Here is a 24,891-nt window from a genome sequence, read left to right as displayed (position 1 = left end):
CTTACGGGTCTGTTCACACGTAGCGGTCAGCTTGCGGTTTCATGTAAATTGCGGCAAATAAAATGGGAGTTGACCACGACGTGTGAACATACCCTTACTTTGTGTGAGATTTACAACACATTAGGAGGAGTAAACATGAGAAAGGGTCCATACAATTTTAAAAAGGGGAAATCCAGCCAAAAACAATCCCCTGAGAGGTCATAGATTTGATCTTCACAACCTCAGACCATCACAGATTTCCAGAACAGAACGGGCTGTAGCCCTCCATAGAGCGCCCGATTTACTGATTTGGTTTGACTGGTTTCAGACATAGCCGCATTTTTTGAGTTTGTATTATGGACCTAAACCACCAGGATTCTACTAAACCAAACTTACATCACCACAGGATTCTACAGAGACCTAAATTTCGTTCAGAAGAATGGGAGGGAGGTCCAGGTCTAGCGACCGTAACACAGATGCCATATTAGATCCATGAGAAACCACCCATTGGGTGTCCCAACTCCGCCACCGTAAGCTTTATTCAGCTCCCCAATAAGTAACAGATGAGCCCCTAGAGTCCAATCCAAAGTACTCTTTAAAATTGTGGTTGTCAAGGGGCCACACCTCCATTATTTTTGTACTTTCCATTGGTAGAAAAATTGGGTGACAACCAAGATGGCTGCCACAATAACCACATCAAATCCGCCTACTGATAAATCTAACTTTCCTGTATCTCCAAATAACTAGACAGATTTAAAAAAAAAAAAAAAAAAAAACAAGAGAATCCCTGTGTCATGCTCCTGGGCGGAGCTTGACACAGGGATTCTCTTTTTTTTTTTTTTTTTTTTTTAAACCGGTCTAGTTATTTGGAGATACAGGAAAGTATCAGCCCCGGCACTAGGAACAAGAAGTTTTTAAATTTTGCTGGTAGAGTGAACGTGGTGTGCAATGGAAAACACTATTTGACAAATGCAGCTTTGATGTATCTGTACACATTTAAAAAAGGAAAGTATATTAGTACCAGAGGCGGAGCGGTGACAACCTCTAATCAATAATACAAAAGAAAAATCCTTCAATAGAATTGGTGTGTAAGCAAATTAGATTTAAAAATTTCTTAAAGTAGACCTCCCTTAGGCCACATTGGAGTCAAACATTTTGGGAGATATTAGTACACTGGGATATGGATGACATCACTCATTGAGAGATATTGTACACAGATATAGGGACGTCACTTATTGGGAGATATTAGTGCACTGGAATATAGTGACATCACTCAGATCTGATAGGTGGTGGTCCGACTCCTGGCACCCTCTCCAATCCGCTGCAAAAAAGGGCTGGAACGCTGCATGCCTTTTATAGTTTACTGCCACACGTTTGGTGGTGGCTGTGTCTGGTACTGCAGCACACAACAGCTCAGTCTGAGACTGAGCTGCAGTAACAGGCACAGCCTTCATGCAGCTGATCGGCGGCGGTGCAGTGAGTCAAACCGCCATTGATCAAACATTGATGGCCTGTTCTAAGGATAGGCCATCAATATCACAGTCCTGGACAACCACTTAAATCAACAGAGAACTCCCGACTTAATATTTATTGATTATTTTTGGGGGTCTCTAGACTGTGGCACCTTTTGAATGGCCCATCGACATCGCGAGTTCACTAAATGGTACCAGGTGGTCCACGTGTCATATTTCTCCCCTTGTTTCAGGTACATTGATGATGGGAGCCCTCTAGGCTTTGCCCAGAGATCTTAGGGGCTTCTGGGTAGAAGGAGGCTGCTATACAGCACTCTTAGGACTGGTTTCCCTTAAAGGGTTACACCTACATAATAAAATCTTCTGACCGGCCCATTTCACATTACTGCTACATTAGCATATGCTATTTCACCAGCACAGGGGGACATAACTCCCCCAAAGGGACCCATAAAAAAAAAAATAACCAGGGACTAGTATTTTAATAGGAAATTATTACCATAGCATTGGAGATGCATTTCTCAAGAATGCATAACCAATGGGTCCTGCCCTTCTGCACCTGGAAGTTAGCTTATTCCCAATTTAGCGTTAAACATAGACAAGATTTGCCGTAATTACAATCTCCCACCAGTAGTGGCAGTAAAGAGCACTGCAGAACACATGCAATATTGATATATCGCAGCCAGATCACATGATCGAAACCCCCTCTAAATATGGTAATGACATGGTAACTAAAATGGTCAATTGGTCAAAAATCACCTTCTTTATTCTTTGCTGGGTCATTACTTTTCATCATATGCCTGCCACAATGAGCGTACACTAGAGGCCTCAACCAATCAGATTTGGCCTTTTATAGTTCCATCTACACTACTGGTCTTCTATCGGTTGCAAAGGGTTACAATCTAGAATTGCTACTTTTGCCATTCCAAAATCAATCTAATCTGATGTAATTGAATTGCATTGTCACAACCAGGATTGTAAATACGATTGGTCAGCGGCTATAAAGAAATGTAAAGCAAAGCTCTGCCGTAAAGCATCCTCTTAGTTTTACCTCTACATATAATGTTGAGGAGAAGCTCTGCACAAGTACATAAAGCAAAGAGTTTACAGAGTTTAAGTTACATCATGTCTTATGCTCTAGTCACATCCTAAGCTGCATTAAAAATCTGCAAATCAGACAGCAGGACCGAACATCTCACTGTTGCTCTCTGCTGGTTCAGTGTCTGTACATGCTATGGTGTACAGTAGTAGTTGTAATATTTACACTGGGCCTTATTCATCCGCCTAAGGTGTATATAGCCAACTAAAACGCTATATCACCCCAAATGCAATATATTATAGGATGAAGTGGTGGCCAGTAGTATTCGGAATGCAGCTTCAGATGTGACTGGAGTAGAACATGTAAAATTAGGATCGGTACAAGATAAGTATTGGCAAAAGTTACTCATTATTTACAGATTTAACCTGTAAAATGCGATTGAAGACAGAGTTAAGAATATTATCAGTCATGTCACCGTGACCAAGTAAGTCAGTCAATGAACATTATTAATTTAAGAGGTTGTGCAGACGAGAAAAACAAAAAACGATAGTTCTTTTTTTTTTCTCAGAAACAGCGCCCCTTGTCAGAGGTGGTTGTGTCTGGTATTGCAGCCTAGACCCATTCAAGTGAATAGGGCACTTTCTCTAGTACAAATTGGTGAATGAAAGCCGGTATAGGGTTAGACGCATATAACCCAACTGCTTATTGGGTGCACCTAAACCACAACACGAGCCATATGAACCTTCTACTCAACATACAAGACATACTGTAGGAACTTTCAGGTCCACAATATCAAGTCTGGTTCACTTGAAGGAACCAAAGAGGAGATATTTGCTCCTTGACCTTTGGCGTACAAGGTTTATTATGTTATGTGAGGTTTGTCATGTTGAAAGCTTTATCCAGACGTAGAAGACAAAGTTGACCAAGCTCATGAAGAGGTTATGAGGTACTCGTAATTCTCCAGTTCATACGAGGAACTTCCAACGAAGGACAGAGGAACGGTAAAGCCAAAAGTGGAGGTTAAGGAGACTTGAAGGACCTTATCTTTAGGCCAACAGGTCAAGCTCATTTGACCACAGGAGTTACAGAGAAGACCCTATGATAGATCCTTGAGGGGATCAAAAACCCAATGTGTTGTATTATGCTACACAAGCCAGTAAGAACTTATGGCCGGGCTTCAAAAACTCCCAACATTTTCTTTCAAAAGGGACAAATATTTGGCTAATTGGCAAACATTCAGCTGTGGGGTCGAAGGGAGGCAAAGAAGGAACCAACAGGTAGTCCGGCAAGGTCTTTAGGCACGTTGTAGGATACAATTATAGCACTGAGTGGGCCATGAATGGAGGTAGTGCCCCAACTGGAATAGTCGATGGTGTAACCAACCGGCTTGAGAAAAAGTTCACTGTGCAAGGGTTTAAAAAATAAAGAAGGAACACTGTAATCCGCTCAGAAAGAGGGAATATACACTCTCCGAGGCTCTAATGAACCAGGGACAGGTCGAAGGCAAGTTCGGCACGTAGCTGAATTTTTGTTTTTCCGTAACAAAAAGTTGATGAGGATTTTTAGAAGGCACTTTTCTTTATTCTAGTCCAGAGAGGCACAAAAAGATGACAGAATTTTGGGGGCACAGTTCTAGTCCTGGTCCTTTGCATGCCCATTATTCTCTGTCATACGAGGGTTTGGCTTTGTTTTTAAGGTTTCGTTCTTTATTACGGAGACTTTATTTTTTTCGGTCGAGGTGTGGATCCATTCTCAGCTTTTATCAATCCATTTTCATGATAACCTAAAAAGAAAAAAAAGGAACGGTTTTAGAAAAACATTTCCGCTGTGGACAATGCAAATATAAAATTAAACACCCCCATGTCCCTATGTTAGGACTTGTCGAGCAGCAGCCATGGTGACCCCTAAAATTAAGCGGTTAAGTGGTGTCTGAAATCAGTGGGTATTGATGTATAAATCCTGAGAGGATCTATCTAATACCGTGTTTCCCCGAAAGTAAGACAGTGTCTTACTTTCTTTTTATCCCCAAAAGCCCCACTATGTCTTACTTTCGGGGTATGTCTTATATTGGGAAAAAATTGTCGAATTATTATTTTATTTTTTTTTCACAAACTTTATTTAACTGTTTTACATTTTTTTTTTTAGTCCCACCAGGGGACTTCACTATGCGATGTGCCGATCGCATATATAATGCTTTGGTATACTTAGTATACCGAAGCATTATTGCCTGTCAGTGTAAAACTGACAGGCAACCTATTAGGTCATGCCTCCGGCATCGCCTAACAGGCAGATGCTGAAGGCAGACCTGGGGGTCTTTGTTAGACCCCCGGCTGTCATGGAAACCCGACGGCGACCCGCGATTTGTTTGCGGGGGCGCCGATCGGGTGACAGAGGGAGCTCCCTCCCTCTGTCAAACACATTAAATGCCGCTGTCACTATTGACAGCGGCATTTAATGGGTTAAACTGCCGGAATCGGCGCGCGCTTCGATTCCGGCAGTTGCAGCAGGAGCCAGGCTGTGTATAACAGCCGTGCTCCTGCCGCTGATCGCGTGGGTACAGTCTCAGTACCCGCGCCATCACAGGACGGATATATCCGTCCTCCTGCGCGAACTAGCAGCTGCTGAGGACGGATATATCCGGCGCGGTGACGTATGGAGAGGGGGGCGGCGCGGAAGTGGGCAGGAGGCGGCAATACCCCCGTGTTTCCCCGAAAGTAAGACATATGTCTTACTTTCGGGGTACGGCTTATATTAGCCGACCCCCCTGAAACCCCCGATACGTCTTACAATCGGGGGTGTCTTACTATCGGGGAAACACGGTAAGAGCCACCTCGTACTTCCGTAACCCCTTTTTGATTTTTGTTTTTCACTTCCCGCCTTCCAAGAGCCATAACGTTTTTATTTTTCCCATCAATAGAGCGGTGTCAGGGCTTATATTTTGCGGGAGGAGTTGTAGTTTCTATTGGTAGAATTGAAAGTACCATATAATGTACTGGGAAGGTGAAAATAAATTATTGCGTGTAGAAATTGTAAAAAACGGTGATTCCTCCATTATTTTTTGGGTTCCGTTTTTCACCGTGTGGTACAAAACAACAACTTAACTTTATTCTGTGGCTCAATACGATTACGGTGATATCAAATTTAGAGAGATTTATACTTTAAAAAAATAAATAAAAATGTTTTGTTTCACCACATCCTGAAAGCGATAACTTTTTTATTTTTCCGTGCATTGAGCGGTGTGACGACTTATTTTTTGCGGGACGAGCTGTAGTTTTTATTGGTACCATTTGTTGGTACATGCGACTTTTTGATCACTTTTTATTTCATTTTTTTGGGAGCGAAGTTGATCAAAAAACTGATTTTGACGGTTTACATTTTTATTTATTATTTACAGCATTCAGCGTGTGCGTTAAAGAACGCTATATTGTAATAGTACAGACTTTTACGGACGCAGCGATACCAATTTTTTTTTACATTACTTTAGAGGAAAAATGGGAAGAGGTTTTTTTTTTTCTTCACTACTAAAAACTTTATTTCACTATTTTTTTTTCACATTGTATTAGTCCCCCTAGGTAACTTGAACCAGCGATCGTTAGATCGCTGGTACAATAAACTGCAATGCTAACGTATTGCTGTAGATCATCATTTTTACAGGCATTTGTTAAGCCGAGCCAGAAACAGGGTTTAACAGAGGCAGAGTGAAGGCAGCCCTGGGAGCCTTCATTAGGCCCCTGGAATGCCATGACAACCATCGTCACCCCCGATCTCATTGTGGGGGGGAGCTGTCGGAGGGGGGCGCGCCGCTCTTTTTAACGCCTCAGATGCAGTCGCGATTTACCGCAGCATTTGAGGGGTTAAACAGCCAGGAACTGCGCGATCGCTATTTCTGCCCGTTAGTCCTGGGTGTCAGCTGTAAGACACAGCCGACACCCGCAGCATATGGAGCGCGCTCAGGATGTACCAGTGCGTCAAGTTTATATAGGGCATATGGAAAAGGGTTGCCCAAACTAGACAAAAATTTTGGACATAGATAATCCCTTTTATTTGGTCTATGACCAGCTTTATACTTGTGGAGAAGACAATGGGACATGCCCGATGTGGAGAACCACAGATCTCATGGTCACCAACCAGTATGGAGACCCGAATACATAATTGGACAATCGTTCTTAGCACTACAAGGGCTCGTGGCTCATTTTTGATGGACTCTCTCACCTGAGTCCCTTTTAAGAATCTTGACCTGTTGCTTGGCCATCACAGCTATGGGACTCCTCTTCTTAGCAGCTTGTTCTTTACAACACTCTCGCCAACGACGTAACTGGAAGTGGATGAACCGCCACATCATCCAGGTCTGCGACACGCACATCATAAGCAAAACAATCATCCTGGAGAAGACAGAAGCCAAAGATCTTAGGACACTAAACCAATGCAATTCCCATGATGTTTCGAAAGGAATAGTGCCAAAGATTTCCCCATGAATATAAAGATTTCCAAAATTAATCCCATGAGGGAACTCCGTTGCAGTTGAAAATGTATTTACACTCTCTGGCAAAAAGTATGTAGACACTAGCCCATCACACCTTTATGAGTTTTTTGGACATCCCATTCCAAAAACATGGACGTTAATATGGAGTTGCGCCCCTTTTGCGGCTGTTATAGCCTCCACTCTTCTGTGAAGGCTTTCCACAAGATTTTGAAGTGTGTCTGTAGGAATTTGTGTTATTCAGCCAAAACTGCATTTGTGAGGTCCGACACGGATGTTGGATGAGAAGGTCAAGATCGAAATCAGCGTTTCAATTCATCCCAAAGGTGTTGGATGGGGTGGAGGTCAGAGCTCTGTGCAACCACTAGAGTTCCTCCACACCAGGTTTTTATGGACTTCGCTTTGTGCACAGGGGGCTTAGTCATACTCATCCCATGGCCTGCAGACCCTACACTATGAAATGCATCACTTGTCCTTAGCAAATACAGACGAGTCTCCATTCTTGGTGAACCCTTTCCTTGGTAGTTATTCCTGACATTTTCTGGGTAGCCACTAATGAATAGGTAGTCGAGAATACCACCCCTACAAACAAAATTCCTTTCTATCTGGCATCCAATAGCCTGACACAAAACGGCCTAAAAAAAATAATTGGGATCTCTAAAGACCAGAGTTGGATGAGTGAGTGGAGATGACCAAAAAAAAAAATAAAGTCTAACAACGTTTGAGAATTAATGGGAGTTGTCAGAGCCCCGCCCCTTTTGGCATTACTGCATGGTAATAAAATCCTGACCTCATCAATCCAACTTACCTGAAAAGTAATGTATTAAAGTTGCCTTTGTCTGGGTTGTAGTGAGGGATCTCTGCTCTAGCAAGCCCAAACCCGATCGTCAGAACAGAAAGGGTGAGAGTACACAGCCGGGTGACCACAAACACCACCGCCCAGGCATTAAAACTGCAGGAACAACATAGACAAGAAAGTTTAATCATCACACAAAAACTCATTTAGAGCTAAAGGAAGACTACAGGAGGACGAGGTCCAAAATTGGATCCAGCTGAAAGCTACAAAAATGAATGAACGAAGAAGCAAAGACAGTGACAACTATCACCGCTCGACTGAAAATACAGAAGGATGATGGTTTTTTCCACTTTAAATCTCCCCACATCTGGACTCAAAGTGAACAAACTGCAGAAGTTCAAAAGTGACTCTTTAGTCCTGGATGGAGTTGGTCCCTAAAGGGCTTCTTCACTTTGGACAATCCCTGTTAGAAGGTTGACAAAGAGCAGATCACAAAAAGTCCTCCTGTTGGGACCTCTAGCGATCAGCTATAATCAGTGGGGAAACCTGTCAGTGAGGGTTGTTTCTCTGCAGCGCCACCACAGGAGAAATTGAGCATTACACAGCCCATTCACAACAATGTGTTGTCTGTGTAATACAGGACAGGACAGGTCCTCTAAAGCAAGAGACGCTCTTCCACTCTGGTCAAGAGGGGAATATCCTGAACAGAGGACCCCCTTATATTAACTCAGGATTCCCTAATGGGGTGTAAGAAATGTGTTTTCAAAACTAGTCAATCCCTTTAAGGTAACCACCTCTGGGGCTGTGACCCAAGGTCACTAACAGTCCCCCAAAAAAGAAAAACTAATTTGGCCAATAAGATCCCAAGGAACGATGGAATTTGGGCCGTGGTTGGGAACACGGCAGGAAATAACAGAAAACGCTATCCAAAGTTCCCATCTTGAACTTCCCACCAATCATGTAACTATAACTCTCCTCAGCCCACGATACTTACAGCTTTTGATTATTTTCATCAGTGAAGTAGAAAAGTCGCGCAATATGGAAGAGGAACTCTGCCACCGACTGCAGTAATAGCAATATCAACCCCAAACGGGTTAAACTGTGGAGAAAAAAAAAAAAAAAAGTAATCACCCTGGGGTCACATATCCTGGTGGTGGCCCTGTAAATATTTTTCTTATGTATCCAGGGAGATCCTGGGCTTATTTTGTACAATTTTTAAATAAGCCCGGTTGCATAATTTAGGCTCAGAACCCACAGAGATTTGGTTGCCCGCGTGTTACGGTAAAATTGTAACAATACAGCGACTCATACTCGACCCCAACATGTTCCTAAGGGGGAATATTTGCAAGTTCCAGCTTTTACCCCCATGGCGAAACATAGAGGTTGTGGTAATTTTACTGTGACTTTGGCCACCAAACGTCCCCACGGAGCCCTAGCATACCATTTTGGGTTTTTAAATTAAATATGTTGAAAATTCTGTGCCGATTGATTTCTTTATAGCGGTTTTTGTGATCCTGATTTGGTGAATCCTTTTTTTTTTTTTTTTTTTACAAAAAAAAGAGGTTTTCTCAAAAAGAAAACACAGAATATACAACATGTGAACATACCTGAAGAAGGGCGAGACAGCTGCATGCCACAGGGTTTACAACTTAAGCCAGTTACTGACAGAAACGTGTGCGCTGTACGGGCATGACCAGACGTGGCGGAGTTCTTAAGCCACTGTCCAAATCAATGCCGCACATAATCTGCGTTGCAGATTCTGTTGCGGCTCGGCCTAAAATGTGCAGTAAATTGATGCGGACTAGCTGCTGCGTATTGAGGTGAAAGTACTTCCCTTCTCTATCAGTGCAGGATAGGGAGAAGGGACAGCACTTTCCCTAGTAAAAGAAATTCATACTTACCGGCCGTTGTCTTGGTGACGCGTCCCTCTTTCGCCATCCAGCCCGACCTCCCTGGATGACGCGGCAGTCCATGTGACTGCTGCAGCCTGTGATTGGCTGCAGCCGTCACATGGACTGAAACGTCATCCCGGTAGGCCGGACTGGAGGAAGAAGCAGGGAGTTCTCGGTAAGTATGAACTTTTTTTTACACGTTGCTGTATATTGTGATCGGTAGTCACTGTCCAGGGTGCAGAAACAGTTACTGCCGATCGCTTAACTCTTTCAGCACCCTGGACAGTGACTATTTACTGACGTCTCCTAGCAACGCTCCCGTCATTACGGGAGCCCCATTGACTTCCTCAGTCTGGCTGTAGACCTAGAAATACATAGGTCCAGCCAGAATGAAGAAATGTCATGTTAGTAAAACCAATACGCTCCGCAGCACACATAACATCTCCGGATTTCATTGCAGAATTTTGACTCTCCATTGAAGTCAATGGAGAAATTCCGCAATGAGTCCGCAACAAGTACGCCACACGTCCGCAACAGCCAGTGTATGCTGCGGACACTAAATTCCGCACCGCAGCCTATGCTCCTCAGCGGAATTGTCCACAACGTGTAAACGAACCCTACTAAAAAGCTGTGGAAAGCAATGGAGAAACGGGTCCGCTGCGGATTTCCGCTGCCGACTGTCAGTAGCGGACTTCCAGAGCAATTCCGCCATGTCTGGTCATGCCCTACTAGTTCAGGTGGCCAGAAGGTTTTGTTCTGTACTAGTCCAGATGGCCTCATGCACACTAACGGGTTTTTTGCATCCACAATTAATCTGCAAAAATGCGGAGCCATTCATTTCTATGGGCCCATGCACACGACCGAGGCTTACACGGTCCGTGCATTGACCGGGAGCCCGGACTGCAAAAAAATAGGACAAGCTATTATACGGGCGCATTTGCGGTCCAGGCTCATTGAAATCAATGTGTGCATGGTCTGTGATTTGCGGATGGCCCGCGGATGACACTCCGCAACCGTCCGTGCTGTAATCACGGGCCGTGCACACCGCTACGGCTGTGTGCATGAGGCCTTATCGCTTTTTCCTTCTGAATTCCAAGTGTCATAACTTTATTTTTTACGTAGACGCAGTTGCGGGAGCTCTTGTTTTTTAGGCGACATTCTGCAATACACATCAGTGAGCGTTCACATCGTATTTACTTTTGTTATGGGGGAAAAGCATAAAAAAAATAAAAAAAAAATTATCGCTCATTATTAATCATGGGATTATACAAGTTTTAACGGTTACTCGGATACAAAATAGGTCTGTGATGTTTATTTATTAAAGCGTATTGAACAAATGAGTTTATTGTGGTACATTTATTTATTTTTTTTAAAGAAACTTTACGGATTTTTTTCTTCTTGTTTTTGTTAGTCCCATTAGTGAATATTTTTCTCTCACCCCCCCCCCCCCCCCCCCCAACAGCTATAATCCCCGGTCATCTCCCTATATATTTTACATGTGAAGAATACTATTGAAGCATTTGGGCCGAGAACTTCCTCTCATAGACACCAGTGTAGCCTGTGGTTACTGGTCCCGGATTTCTGCCTCCCATACAGCAGGTCCCGGGTTTCATACCCAGCAGAGAGAAAAGCCAAAAAACTTATTTTTACCGCGAGACGGATTTTCCGCTGAAATCAATGGGAGGCATCTTCAGCAGTTTTTTTGGTGCGGTTTCCACGTCAAAAAGGTCCGTGTGAACAGGGCCTTCGGGTGTGTTCACACGCATTAGTAAAAAAAGTCTGAAAATACGGAGCTGTTTTCAAGGGATTTTCAGACGTTTTTGAAGCCACTCGCGATTTTCGTGGCGTTTTTCACGGCCGCTTTTGGAGTGGTTTTCAATAGATTCTATGAAAAACAGCTCCAAAAACGTCCCAAGAAGTGACCTGCACTTCTTATTCGCAGGAGTTTTTTTATGCGGCCGGTTTTCAAAACGGCCCGTCAGAACAGAACGCCGATTTTTCCTGCCGTTTACTGCCTGAAAGACGGCCGAAAATAGGCCGTGTGAACATACCCTTAAATACAAAGAGGCACCCTGAGCATCATCAGAATAATGCCGAGGGGTGTCCTGTGTGAAGACAGTCGGGGCTCCTGCTCTCTGCACAGTTCGGGGCCGTACACAAAGAGTTAAAGAGGCTTTGTCACCACATTATAAGTGCCCTATCTCCTACATAATGTGATTGGCGCTGTAATGTAGAGAACAGCAGTGGTTTTTATTTTGAAAAACGATAATTTTTGACCAAGTTATAAACAATTTTTGATTTATGCTAATGAGTTTCTTAAAGACCAACTGGGCGTGTTTTTACTTTTGACCAAGTGGGCGTTGTACAGAGGAGTGTATGAGGCTGACCAATCAGTGATCAATCAGCATCATACACTTCTCATTGTTCCAGCCCAGTGTGATTGTGCAGTGAAAGAAGCTGGGCTGGAACAATGAGAAGTGTATGACGCTGATTGGTCACTGATTGGTCAGCGTCATACACTCCTCTGTACAACGCCCACTTTGTCAAAAGTAAAAACACGCCCAGTTGGTCTTTAAGAAACTAATTAGCATAAATCAAAAATTGTTTATAACTTGCTCAAAAATTATCGTTTTTCAAAATAAAAACCACTGCTGTTCTCTACATTACAGCGCCGATCAGATTATGTAGGAGATAGGGCACTTATAATCTGGTGACAGAGCCTCTTTAACATTCTGCATATGGTGCGCACTTATTCTGTATGGGAGTTGCTAGATCTACGTACCAAATCCGATGTTCAAAAGGTGTGAAAGACATTAGTGAGTGCAATACTTCTCAGTTTATAGTCGGATTTAGAATAGTTTTCAGAAAGTAGAAATACACTTTATCTGGGTTCCAAAAATTTTGTATTAATGGCGGAAAAAGACACGAAATAAAAACCATTAGTAAAGAAATATGTCCGGTACCGGATCTCCCCTTTATTGAAATGTAATGAATGGGGCACAACTTACTGGAGTAAATAAGCGCCTCCTATATGAAGTATATAAAGTAGAATATACTGAAGCTGCCGAGGGATTTCCTCCTGAAAAAGAATTGAAATACAAAAAGTTCCATTTACAGACCACCGGCAAATTATACAACGACATTCAGAAAATAAGATATTCAGTCCTAAGGGTAAGGCCACACGCAGCGGCCCTGACAGGGTCACGACGCGGCCAACAACCGCGGCCCCATGTTCGGCGCGGCTGTCAAATACCCCATTAATGGCCGTGTGTTATTGCAGGTAAAACAACCCTTAACCAGCACAACCGAACGATTTTTCAGATAAAGGGACGTTTTAACCGCATTAACGTGCGGCCATTAACGGTGTTTGACAGCCGCGCCGAGCATGGGGTCGTGGTTGTTGGCCGCGTCGCGACCCTGTCAGGGCTGCTCCGTGTGGCCTTACGCCAAGAGTTCCTGCCCCAGTGGAGCGGACAATCTAATTTCTGGACCACAAGTGCACAGACCTATATATGTTGGTAAATAATTGCTGCCAATTCCGAGAACAAGGACAGCAGCAGGAGAGGAGTGTGATGACCTTGTGCCAGGCAGTGACCTATCCATTCACGTGAGAAAACGGCACCACTCCTCCAGCTCTCTTTAAAACCCCTTCCGTACAGCTTTTTTTCAAACTAACAGCATGGCGCCAGATGGTGCATTAATTCAGCTCCGTGTAGCGATATTATTGAAGCCCTATATAGCGGCTATAAGGGCACTAGATTGGCACTCATGATTTCACCATATGGCGCTATTATGAATGCACTGTATGGTTGTATTATTTCTGCATTCTATGATACTATTATTAGGGCACTATATTGGCAGCAATACCCACTACCCAACCCTTTGGGATGGAGACATATTTTGACCAGGGACCTCCACAGACCTTTTTCCGGTTCAGTCTCAGGATATAAAAATGGAGATGTAAACAAGAGGAGCGGGTGACAGACACCGTACTATGTAGGGGGAAGGAGCGGGATATTTCAGGGGTGTGAATCTTGTGGGGGACAGTGACATTTCCACTTATGTGATGATGTTAGAGAGGACAGGGCTGTACTCGTCAATGATGTGAAGAGAGGAATGGAGCTTTAGGGCCCTGTTCACACTGACTTTTTGCAGACAGAAAAATCTGCCTCAAAATTCCGTCAGGATTTTGACCTGCCTGAACACTTTGCTGCATTTTTCGCCGCCGGCGAAAAAACGCTGCGAAAACCGCTTTCTGTGCCTCCCATTGAGGTCAATGGGAGGTCAGAGATGGAAACGCCTGAAGGGCATGATGCTTCTCTTTCCCCGTGAGCGCTTTTTTTCCCACTCGCGGGAAAAGAACCGCCTCCGTCTCCCATTGAAATCAATGGGAGGCGGTTTCGGATGTTTTTTGGCAGTTTCCGTGTAAAAAAAAAAAAAAAACGCCCCCAAAAAAAACAAAAAACTGCGTGAATAGGGCCTTATGGTGAAAAAAGCAGGGTCCTTAGAAGAATAGAGTTGTTAAGGAAAACTAGTGAGGGGGTGATCTATCCAGCGGTCCAGACGCGTTTATTTTAAAATCGAGGACATGATTTTCTATAAATCTGATAATCCGTAATTTTGAAGAATACAGAATATATTCAGTCCTGCTGGTGCCGGGAACAAAAAAAAAAACTTTACCTCCATCTGAAAAAAATATTTTTGGTTGTCACTGCTTCTTTGACTTTAAGGAGAACCTGTCCTCGCAGCAGACGTGTCCGTTCCAGTAAATACTTACATTCCCCATAAAATATAAAATTCTGGAGCATTTTTTTTTATTAGAATTTTGTGTTATCCTGTTCCTCTGTAATTCCTCCTGGAAATGTATGAATAAATTGACATCTCGGGGTTGCCATTCCTCTTCTCAAAAGGGCGTGTCCCTTCAGTCTCACTCTGTCCAATCAGTGCCACGCTGTATAAGGACACACCCTATTGACAAGAAGAGAACAGCCAATTGTTAATTTATTCCTGCATTTCCAGGAGTAATAACAGTGGACCAGCACAATGAAAGGATGTTCCAGAATGGTCAATTTATGAGGAATTCAGTATTTACTAAAATGGACATGTCAGCAACGAGGACAGGTCTTCTTTAAAACGGAAATCCAAGGACAGACCTGTCCATTAGCCGGCTACACTCAGTGACACGTGTACTATACACAGCGGTGGCAAGTACAGCAGAGCCGACACAGTGGTGAAGTCCACATCCCGTTCCAGTTGCACACATTATAATTATCCGCCCAGCACACACCACAAGCGGCATGGACTACAGTCAGGGGACTATCATTACTTTACCGAGCGGTTTCATTCTCCATACACATGGCTTATATAAAAAGAGACCGTGTCCTTATGTCAAGTTCACATGGCAGCGGGTAGGTCATTGGGTATAAACCACATGAGGGAAAAGTCGAGCAGTTGCCGTAGCAACCAGTCAGATTCCAGCGCTCATCTTTCTGAGGCTGTGCCAGATTGGTTGCTATGGAAAACTGCATAGCAACCAAACAGTACATGGCCAGGAATAAACCGTGATCTCAGTTGTATGCTCTAGCCCATGGTTGGCATGCCCGACTAGTAATGTACGCCAAGGTCTTTGTGTGATTTGAGTGCAACAACTTCCCTGAGGAATAAAATGGCGCCATCTAGGGCCAGGATGATTGCGTGAAGTTCACCTCCAAGACCAGATGTGGCACGGCAAATCCGCAGCAAAATCTGCTTGTGTTACATGTGGATTTTGTGACAGATTTTACCACGGACGTTATAAAGGACGGTGACGTTAGTCACGTGACACTGGAAATCCGGTATCACATGACATCATCTATCCGAACAGCAGACGAGTTGTGTGTGAAGTGGAGTCTTTCAGATTCCATACCAAATTATTTTCTAGCTGCGGTTTGCCAGGTAGCGACCCAAAAACATTCGAGCTGCTGCTTAGCAACATAGGACAAGGCATGTGGGTGACTACTCCAGACCTCCATGCTCTTGGCGTTGTCCACATTAAGTAGATAGGCCTTCAATATCTAAACTGTGGGGGTCCGATTCGCAGCACCCACGCCAAATCAGCTGCATTAAGAGGAGCTATAGAGAGCGCCAAGTCCCTCCATTGTTTATGCAGGCACAGCACTGTATGCAGTGGATTGGCGGGGGTGTTGGGAGTAGGACCCCCACCGATCAAATACTGATGGCCTAATACGCCAAGGATAACCCATCAATATTACAGTCCAGGAAAACCCCTTTAGAAAGGAACACTCTTTACCGATACAACTAGTGCGGGCCTGAGGGGGCGGAGCATGACAGGGATTTAAAGAACACGAAAGAGAATCCCTGTGTCATGCCCCGCCCATCACAGGCGCTGCAGCAGACATAACACAGAGTGTTCCTTTGAGAACACGTTTTCCTTATACACAGCTGAGTCACATTATTATGACCACCTCCTACTTTCGACGTGGGCAGCGTGTAGCCCATGAAGGAAGGGATGTGTGGTGGTCTGGCTTGGTGGGTATATAAGGGGTGCGATAGGCTGTCTGATAAATCGCCAATTTACCCATGGCAACAACGAGTGATATGTGATCAGAGTTGCAAAAAGGGCTGATTATCGGCTTTCGGGCCAGGGTGTCGGTATTTCTCACACAGCGCAGTTTGTGAACTGTTCGCGCGCTGCGGTGGTGACCGTGTATCATGAGTGGACAAATGGCACCATTGGGAATAACAGACGAGGAAACTGCGGAGCACCACGTGCCATTGATGTGGGAGGTGAACGTCGGCTACGAAGGTGCGCGAGGGCCAAACCAAATGGAAGGCTCTGAACAGGGGGGTATGAATCGATCGTTGCAGATCACATCCCCCCTTACATGCCGATTGTCTTCCCTGGGGCAGATGGAATCTTACAGCAAGACAATGCGACATGTCACCCGGCTAGAAATGTCCGACAGTGGCTGGAAGAGCACGACCAAGACTTCCAAGTACTTCCCTGACCCCCCTAATTCACCCGACCTGAACCCAAATGAGCATCTGTGGGACCTCGATCGTCTTGTTCGCTCTATGGATCCTCCCCCACGCACCCTCCAGTAAATGTGAGATGCTCTGCAGTCAGCACGGCGCCAGATACCGGAGACCACCGACCAGCACCTTATTGATCACGCCCCGCCCGTCTAGCGCTGTCCGTGCTGCACACGGCGGTCACTCTGGATATTCGCTGCTGCTCATAATAACGGGACTCCGCTGTATTATATTGCAGAAAGGCAAAAACAGAATAGCAAAAGACAAAAACAAAGCCGGTTACCTTCTTTACTTTTTGGAAGTATAATTCTGGCAGAGCGTGCAGCCAATAAGCTAACTGGCACAGGTAGAAAAACTTCACTTGAAACCTTTCATAAAAAAAAAAAAAAAAAAAAAATAATAATAATTAAATAAACTAAAAAAAATATATAAAAAAGCATTATAAATCAGATGTTAAACTATTAGATAAAACCAACATTAATTATTTTTTTATTTATGTAGCAGCAACATATTCCACGGCGCAGGACACAGATTGGCATCACCCTATAGGGCTCACATGGCATTTCCCCATCTCATCCATACAACGAGGATGTTTTTGAAATAATGGAGGAACCCCCCCCCCCCCCATGCAGATTTAGCCCCTGGAGGTTTTTGAGCCCAGGACCCCAGTGTTGAGCCTCTGTGAGGTCCTTATAATATAAAATATCTCACCAAAACCATAAAGAAAAACTAAATTCTACATAACAAAACCACTTACTGTAAATAAACATGAGGGTAACTTTCCCATATGGTCTTTGGACTGGATATATAACCTTCCTAAAAAAGAGAAGAGTGCAAATGTGTAGAACAGGTTTTATTGCACAGGCAAGGTTACATTAGATTCATCAAGTACCTTCTTTTTTCTCTCATCTGGAGTTGAATTTCGTTTTATACTCTAATCACAGCCAAAGCTGCATGCAGAATTCTGCTGATCTCCTGTCAGATTGCAGTAACACACATCAATGCTGCCACCTGCTTGGACAGTGCCTATCCAAACATGCTTGCTGTGCTGTCATGCATTGTTGGAGATGTAGTGTTTTTAGACTAAAACTGCAGATCGATCGATGCAGGAGAAAAAAAAAAAATACAAAATGCACAACTCTCAGGATCTACGCGTGATGTGTTGTAGAATCTCTGCTTGGAGGTAATGGTTGTAATAGTAGGAACCGACTCCATTTGGCAGTTCGGAGTGTTTTGAATGCAGCTCTGGATGTGAATGGAGTATAAGATTCAATGCAATATTGCATACGGACACATCTCATAACCTTATCATTGGGTTGCAGCGGTCTTTACACTGGTGTGATACAATGCATCCGTGTCATGATGCTGCGGTTATATAGCGCCACCCCAAGGCGTAACTGGAAGCTCTTGGGCCCCAAGCAAAATGTGTAACCAGCAAGAATAATTTATAGGACCAGTGTCCTCATATGGAGTGAGTGGCCTTTTTGGGTCCCCTCAGGCTCCAGGACTCGGCTGCAACAGTAACCCCCACACCCCTTCCAGCGATACACCTGGCGCCAGCCTGTCCCCCACACCCCTTCCAGCGACACACCTGGCGCCAGCCTGTCCCCCACACCCCTTCCAGCGATACACCTGGCGCCAGCCTGTCCCCCACACCTCCCAGCGACACACCTGGCACCAGCCTGTCCCCCACACCCCTTACAGCGACACACCTGGCGCCAGCCTGTCCCCCACACTCCTTACAGCGACACACCTGGCGCCAGCCTGTCCACTTATTAGGATTAGATCACCCTTTCATTTACAATCGCGTCAAATAGCCTCATGTCATAGTTCTACTCACCGTGACGGCTACGTACAAACTCCAAAACATGGAGGCCAAATGAAAGGCCGCCAGCTGCCCAGATTCATTGAACCGGCTTTGTTTTACCTTAGACAGGTGAAGGCGTCTGTTTATTTTCTGTGGAAGCCAATAAAAAAAAATAAGAAAATTACAGTTTATAGCAAAAACTTTGCCATTAAATAAATAAATCCCATCACAATTTACATGAAGACTCCCCCAAGCCCAACTCCTTTCACATTTCCCCCTCGCCTTCCCTCTTATACAGTGATCTGACTAAAGAGTCTCTGTCACCACATTATAAGTGCCCTGTCTCCTACATAATGTGATCGGCGCTGTAATGTAGAGAACAGCAGTGGTTTTTATTTAGAAAACCGTTAATTTTTGACAGAGTTATGACCTATTTTAGCTTTATGCTAATGACTTTCTTAATGGACAACTGGGCGTGTTTTACTTTTTGACCAAGTGGGCGTTGTACAGAGGAGTGTATGACGCTGACCAATCAGTGACCAAGCAGCGTCATACACTTCTCCCCATTCATTTACACTGCACTAGCGATATAGCTATATCGCTATGTGCAGCCACATACACACACTGTAACGTTACTGCAGTGTCCTGACAGTGATTATACATTACCTCCAGCCAGGATGTGATGTGTATTCAGAATCCTGACCACTTCTCTGTCATTTACAGCGAGATCTCGCTGTGCTGTAGTCTCACACAGACTCTACAGAAGTGTCAGGAGAATGAATACACGTCACGTCCTGGCTGGAGGTAATGTATATTCATTGTCAGGACACTGCAGTAATGTTATAGTGTGTGTTTATGTGGCAGCACATAGTGATCTCGCTATATCGCTATGTAAATGGATGGAGAGAAGTGCATGACGCTGATTGGTCAGTATCATACACTCCTCTGTACAACGCCCACTTGGTCAAAAAGTAAAACACGCCCAGTTGTCCATTGAGAAACTCATTAGCATAAATCTAATATAGGTAAAAAGTGATAGTTTTTCTAAATAAAAACCACTGCTGTAATCTACATTACAGCGCCGATCACATCATGTACAAGATAGGCCACTTATAATGTTGTGACAGAGCCTCTTAAGTAGAGGGACCTATAAAAAGTCTCGGAGACTATTGTGTATCAGACAGAAATACCTGTGACTACTTCAGTATATGTAGCTACATGCACACAAATGGTGGTCACTCAGACAGGAAGTAGTGGTTGCTAGGTTACCTGAAGTACCATAACCTGAATATTACTCTAAGGGGGAGCTTATAGAACAGAAATAATCAGATTGTCTAAAAAGGTTAAAAAAAAAAATTATTATGTGTATATACAGTTACTGCAGTGGAATTGGGCTTTAAATATAAAATTTACATCCCACCCCCTCATTTTAAATAACCCACGTTACCGCCCCAATACATTCTCAGGTATGTTTTTATCTACTTACATCTAGGATGTATTCCTGGACGACAGCGTGCAGAATGATTGCAATGATCACGTAGAACAATATGGTGACCAGATCCTTCGCACCGTAGTGATAATAAACGATCTCAACATCTGGAACATAAGAGATCAGTGCGGGGGAATTTAGTGGATTTATTCTCCATAATATAGAAATCATTCAGGAAAATTCATATATTGTATGATTAAAGGATTGTCCAGGAGTCTCCCAAAAAAAAGCAGAGACCTCCCCAACCCCCGAAATGGCAGGGGGGGCACCGCGCAAGGGTGGACGCTCTCGAATGGGGGGCACCGTGCAAGGGAGAACATTCCCTGATACTTTTAATAGACACTTTAGTTGCCAGGACAGTATTTGATCCCATCACCTAGGATCTTTCTGAAGCCTCATTTTAAAAATGGCCAATTGGCGTGTATTACTCAATGTTACTTTGCCGCCAGAAAAAAAAAGTGGGAAAAATGCAACCTCCTTAAGGCCATGATTATGGAAGACCGGCTTTAAAGGTGTTTTCGGAGAGTAAAACATTTGATCGGTAGTGTTCGGACCCCCAGGACTTCCGCCCATCAGCAAAATGACGGCGCTCGAGCTTAATTGTTAACTTACAAGAAAAGCTAAGTGTACCGAGGCACACTGAAAGCCAATTTCCCAACTGCTGACTGATATTATTTAAAAAGTAACTTTTATTAATTTTGCCACTAAGAATGTCCAGGTGGACATGAACAATAAGTACAAACAGTTAAAAGTTATAGCCGATATTGCTGCCACACACGCTCAGATTGCACTCCGTCTGTATGTATTGCCAGACAGAGCACAGAGTACTAGAATTTGTCCAGTGACAGATATAACAGCTAGACAGCTGCAGACTGCCGTGCTGAGACAGATGTAAGGTTAAATTCAAAGTTAGATTCGCGTGCTGGATTAGCTAGACAAATAGGGCTGTTTAAAACAATTTTAGCCCCCCCGACATGTTTCGCTGTAAACACAGCGTCCTCAGGGGATCAAAACGGGGCTAGTAGGCGCATGTACGAATTGTTACTTCCTTTAAAGACTTCCATTCCCTAATCCACAGTGTTCACCTGTGCAGGGACCAATGGGGTCTCGATTATGAGGACGAGCCTCCACATCCCCAGATTGACATAGGAATTAGCCAATGTAAGGGCCGTATCAGTATAGCCAATGAGAGTGCGCCGAATGCGCATGGGCATTGAGTCCAGGATCGGACTCAGTGTCTTTTACGAGTTTTGCAGAAATTTGCTCGTGGCGCATGCGCATATTATACCTGGCCAAGCTTGAATGATTTCTACGTGTGTGTTGATAGTGACTAATGCGCAGGTCTGGGCAAAAGGATACGTAAGAAAAACCTCCATATCACTTAATATGAATGTGGACCAGTATGTGAGGGGAAGTACAACCAATTAGGGTATACCGAACGCGCATGGGCATCAGTATCCCGGTTGGACATAGTAGAATTAGCTACTAAAGAGTTCTCTTGGCGGCGCATGCGCATTTAATGACCAATCGGACTTAGTCAGTTTTGACATTTATAAGTTACTCATTTAAATCTCTTGGCGGCGCATAGGCATTTGATGACCGATCAAACTTAGTCAATTTTAAATAGACATTTAGCGTATGTCTTAGCTCGTATGGCTTACAAAGGGGATACGTGGAGCGCATTTGCGCACTAGAGGCATAGAAGGACTTAGATAAGTTTGATGGTAAAGATCTAGATATATAGAAGCGTGGTCGAGTCTCATTGTTTAACTTAACATTAGCCTAATCCTGCAGATATATGGATTAGTGCATACATCTGGGTACCTGGAGGATACAGTGACGGGAGATCAAATAGGAATCAGGTATGTATTCCGATGTATATGTATGTATTGTCTACATTCCAGATAGATGTGTGAAAATAGTGTCCAGATATTTGTATGAGTCCAATAAATTGGTCCACTTAGGGAGAAGAGAAGAAGAGGAAGATAAATAGTGGTCCAAAATGGCATATAAATTTGAAAGGTATACAGAGAGATATCCTGTCATTTTTAAATGGATATTCTAATTCGCAATCTAGCGAATGATGGTAATTGCTGAATAATCTATCTGACAAGAAAGGGTCATGAAAAGATTATAGGAAGGCAACATAGGTGAAGCCCTCATTTAGTCCATTGGGGCTCAGAGATCCAAGCCTGTGGATCCATTTGGCCTCTTCTTGTAGAAGTTTTTTTATCAAGGTTACCTCCCCTGGGGCCCAATTTAACTTGGGTGATGCCCCAAAATTTCAGGGCATTAATGTCACCTTGATGATGGAGTCTAATATGTTTAGATAAAGGTGTATCTTCTTTTGTATTAATTGTACTTTTATGTTTGGAAATTCTTCTACGGAGTTGTTGAATAGTCTTGCCCACATATAATTTTGGGCAGGGACACCGTGCTGCATAAATAATACCACTGCTTTGACAATTTATGAATTGTCTGATGGTGAACATCTTGCCATCGCCTGGGTTTACAAAAGTTTTGGTTGTCGGCATTAGAGGGCAGAAAGAGCATCTGCCACATGGAAAAGATCCCTGTGCTGGGGGTGGAAGCCAGCTCGTATGTGACGTGGAAGGTCTAGAGTAATGACTATGTGTCAGATGTTCACGGAGGTTCTTGCCTCTCCTATAGGTGATATTGGGAATGCTGGAAATAGTGTCACAGAGATCAGTATCTGCTTGCAGAATAGACCAGTGCTTCTTGAGAATATCTTTAATCTGATGTGAACAGTTGTCAAAGTTCCCTATACATCTAATAAGGGAGGATGGTTCAATGTTATCAAGGTTAAATTTGTTTTTCTCCCTTATACCATGAAGAAGTTCATCCCTAGATGTTGCCCTAGCTCTAGCATAAGCTCTATGCAGAGTTTTTTTGGGGTATCCTCGTGCAATAAATTTATTGTATAGGGTGTCACATTCCAATTGGAAGGTAGCTTCTTCGGAGCAGTTTCTTTTAGCTCTCAAATATTGCCCAATTGGAATGCCTTTTTTAAGGGCCGGAGGATGAAAGCTTCCCCAATGCAAGAAGCTATTGGTTGCAGTCTCTTTTCTATAAATTTGGGTTTGAACAGCCCCACCAGGATCCAGGGTGATTTTTAAGTCTAAAAAATTAATTTCTTTTGTGTGTATAGTGTATGTGAATTTCATCCCAATTTGGTTGTTATTAATGATGTCCATAAAGTCAGAGAAAAGGGCAGTGTCCCCCTCCCAAAAAACAAGTATGTCATCTATATATCTTCCCCAAAATAAAATGTGACAAGTGAAAAAAAGTAAATCATCGTTAAAAATTAAAGTGTCCTCCCACCACCCTAGAAATAAGTTTGCATATGTGGGGGCACAAACAGTGCCCATAGCCGTGCCTTTGAGTTGGTGATAGAATTTATTATCGAAAAGAAAATAATTGTGTGTGAGTAAGAATTGTAATAAAGATACTGTGAAATTATTATGTGCCTGAAACTGAGTCACCTACGACCTAAGTCACGATTAACACCTCCCATCTCACAATATCCACATATTGATATATTCGTCAAAATGGTCAGTGCAGATCTAAAGAAACTCCAACTAAGCAAACAAAAAATCTGTAGTAATCTCAGTAAATCAGAGAAAATAGCATTGGAAGAACTTAGCAAAAATGAGGAAGTTATATTCAAACCATCTGACAAAGGGGGCAACATCGTCATTCTTAACCGATTAGACTATGTCGCTATGGTCCACAGACTTCTCAATGATGCATCTACATACAAAATAATAGACGGGAATCCGACTGAACGATATTTATCAGAATTACTTATCATTCTAAATGATGCAAGAGAAAGTGGTTTGATCTCACTTGAGGAATTTAAATCTATGTATAATTCTACTCCTACCTTGGCGACATTTTACGCCTTGCCAAAAATACATAAAAACGTGACACCATTACCTGGTAGACCGATTGTCTCCGGTAATGACAATTTAACGCAGGGCATCAGTACATATGTCGACGAAATTTTGTCTCCTTTTGTTACAGCCCTACCCTCGTATTTACGAGACACAAAAGACACCCTCACCAGGATACAGGGTATTAATGTCTCCTCCACGACACTAATAGCCAGCATTGATGTCGAGTCACTGTACACGAACATCAATCATGATCTGGGCCTCAATGCTGTTCGACACTTTTTGAGCACTAAGGGGACTCAGTTTCAGGCACATAATAATTTCACAGTATCTTTATTACAATTCTTACTCACACACAATTATTTTCTTTTCGATAATAAATTCTATCACCAACTCAAAGGCACGGCTATGGGCACTGTTTGTGCCCCCACATATGCAAACTTATTTCTAGGGTGGTGGGAGGACACTTTAATTTTTAACGATGATTTACTTTTTTTCACTTGTCACATTTTATTTTGGGGAAGATATATAGATGACATACTTGTTTTTTGGGAGGGGGACACTGCCCTTTTCTCTGACTTTATGGACATCATTAATAACAACCAAATTGGGATGAAATTCACATACACTATACACACAAAAGAAATTAATTTTTTAGACTTAAAAATCACCCTGGATCCTGGTGGGGCTGTTCAAACCCAAATTTATAGAAAAGAGACTGCAACCAATAGCTTCTTGCATTGGGGAAGCTTTCATCCTCCGGCCCTTAAAAAAGGCATTCCAATTGGGCAATATTTGAGAGCTAAAAGAAACTGCTCCGAAGAAGCTACCTTCCAATTGGAATGTGACACCCTATACAATAAATTTATTGCACGAGGATACCCCAAAAAAACTCTGCATAGAGCTTATGCTAGAGCTAGGGCAACATCTAGGGATGAACTTCTTCATGGTATAAGGGAGAAAAACAAATTTAACCTTGATAACATTGAACCAT

General features: G+C 43.3%; 1 protein-coding gene across 2 annotated transcripts in view; it reads right to left on the bottom strand.

Moving 5' to 3' along the window:
• Positions 1–835: 835 nt before the first annotated feature.
• TRAM2 (translocation associated membrane protein 2) overlaps positions 836–24,891 on the bottom strand; it is a 42,602-nt gene continuing 18,546 nt past the window's right edge. Inside the window, exons 3-11 of one of the 2 annotated variants that reach the window (XM_075860888.1) lie at positions 19,981–20,090; positions 18,528–18,644; positions 17,445–17,503; positions 16,971–17,055; positions 12,664–12,734; positions 8,758–8,862; positions 7,776–7,919; positions 6,700–6,869; positions 836–4,270 (exon numbers count right to left, since the gene is read on the bottom strand). In XM_075860888.1, the coding sequence (XP_075717003.1) occupies positions 4,197–4,270; positions 6,700–6,869; positions 7,776–7,919; positions 8,758–8,862; positions 12,664–12,734; positions 16,971–17,055; positions 17,445–17,503; positions 18,528–18,644; positions 19,981–20,090 (935 nt within the window). In that variant the 3' untranslated portion in view covers positions 836–4,196. The remainder of the gene's footprint in view (positions 4,271–6,699; positions 6,870–7,775; positions 7,920–8,757; positions 8,863–12,663; positions 12,735–16,970; positions 17,056–17,444; positions 17,504–18,527; positions 18,645–19,980; positions 20,091–24,891) is intronic. The other variant, XM_075860887.1, reaches the window with a different exon arrangement.

Source organism: Rhinoderma darwinii, chromosome 4 (assembly GCF_050947455.1).
Source record: "Rhinoderma darwinii isolate aRhiDar2 chromosome 4, aRhiDar2.hap1, whole genome shotgun sequence".
Classification (NCBI taxonomy): Eukaryota; Metazoa; Chordata; class Amphibia; order Anura; family Rhinodermatidae; genus Rhinoderma; species Rhinoderma darwinii.
This window is presented reverse-complemented; position numbering and strand designations above follow the sequence as displayed.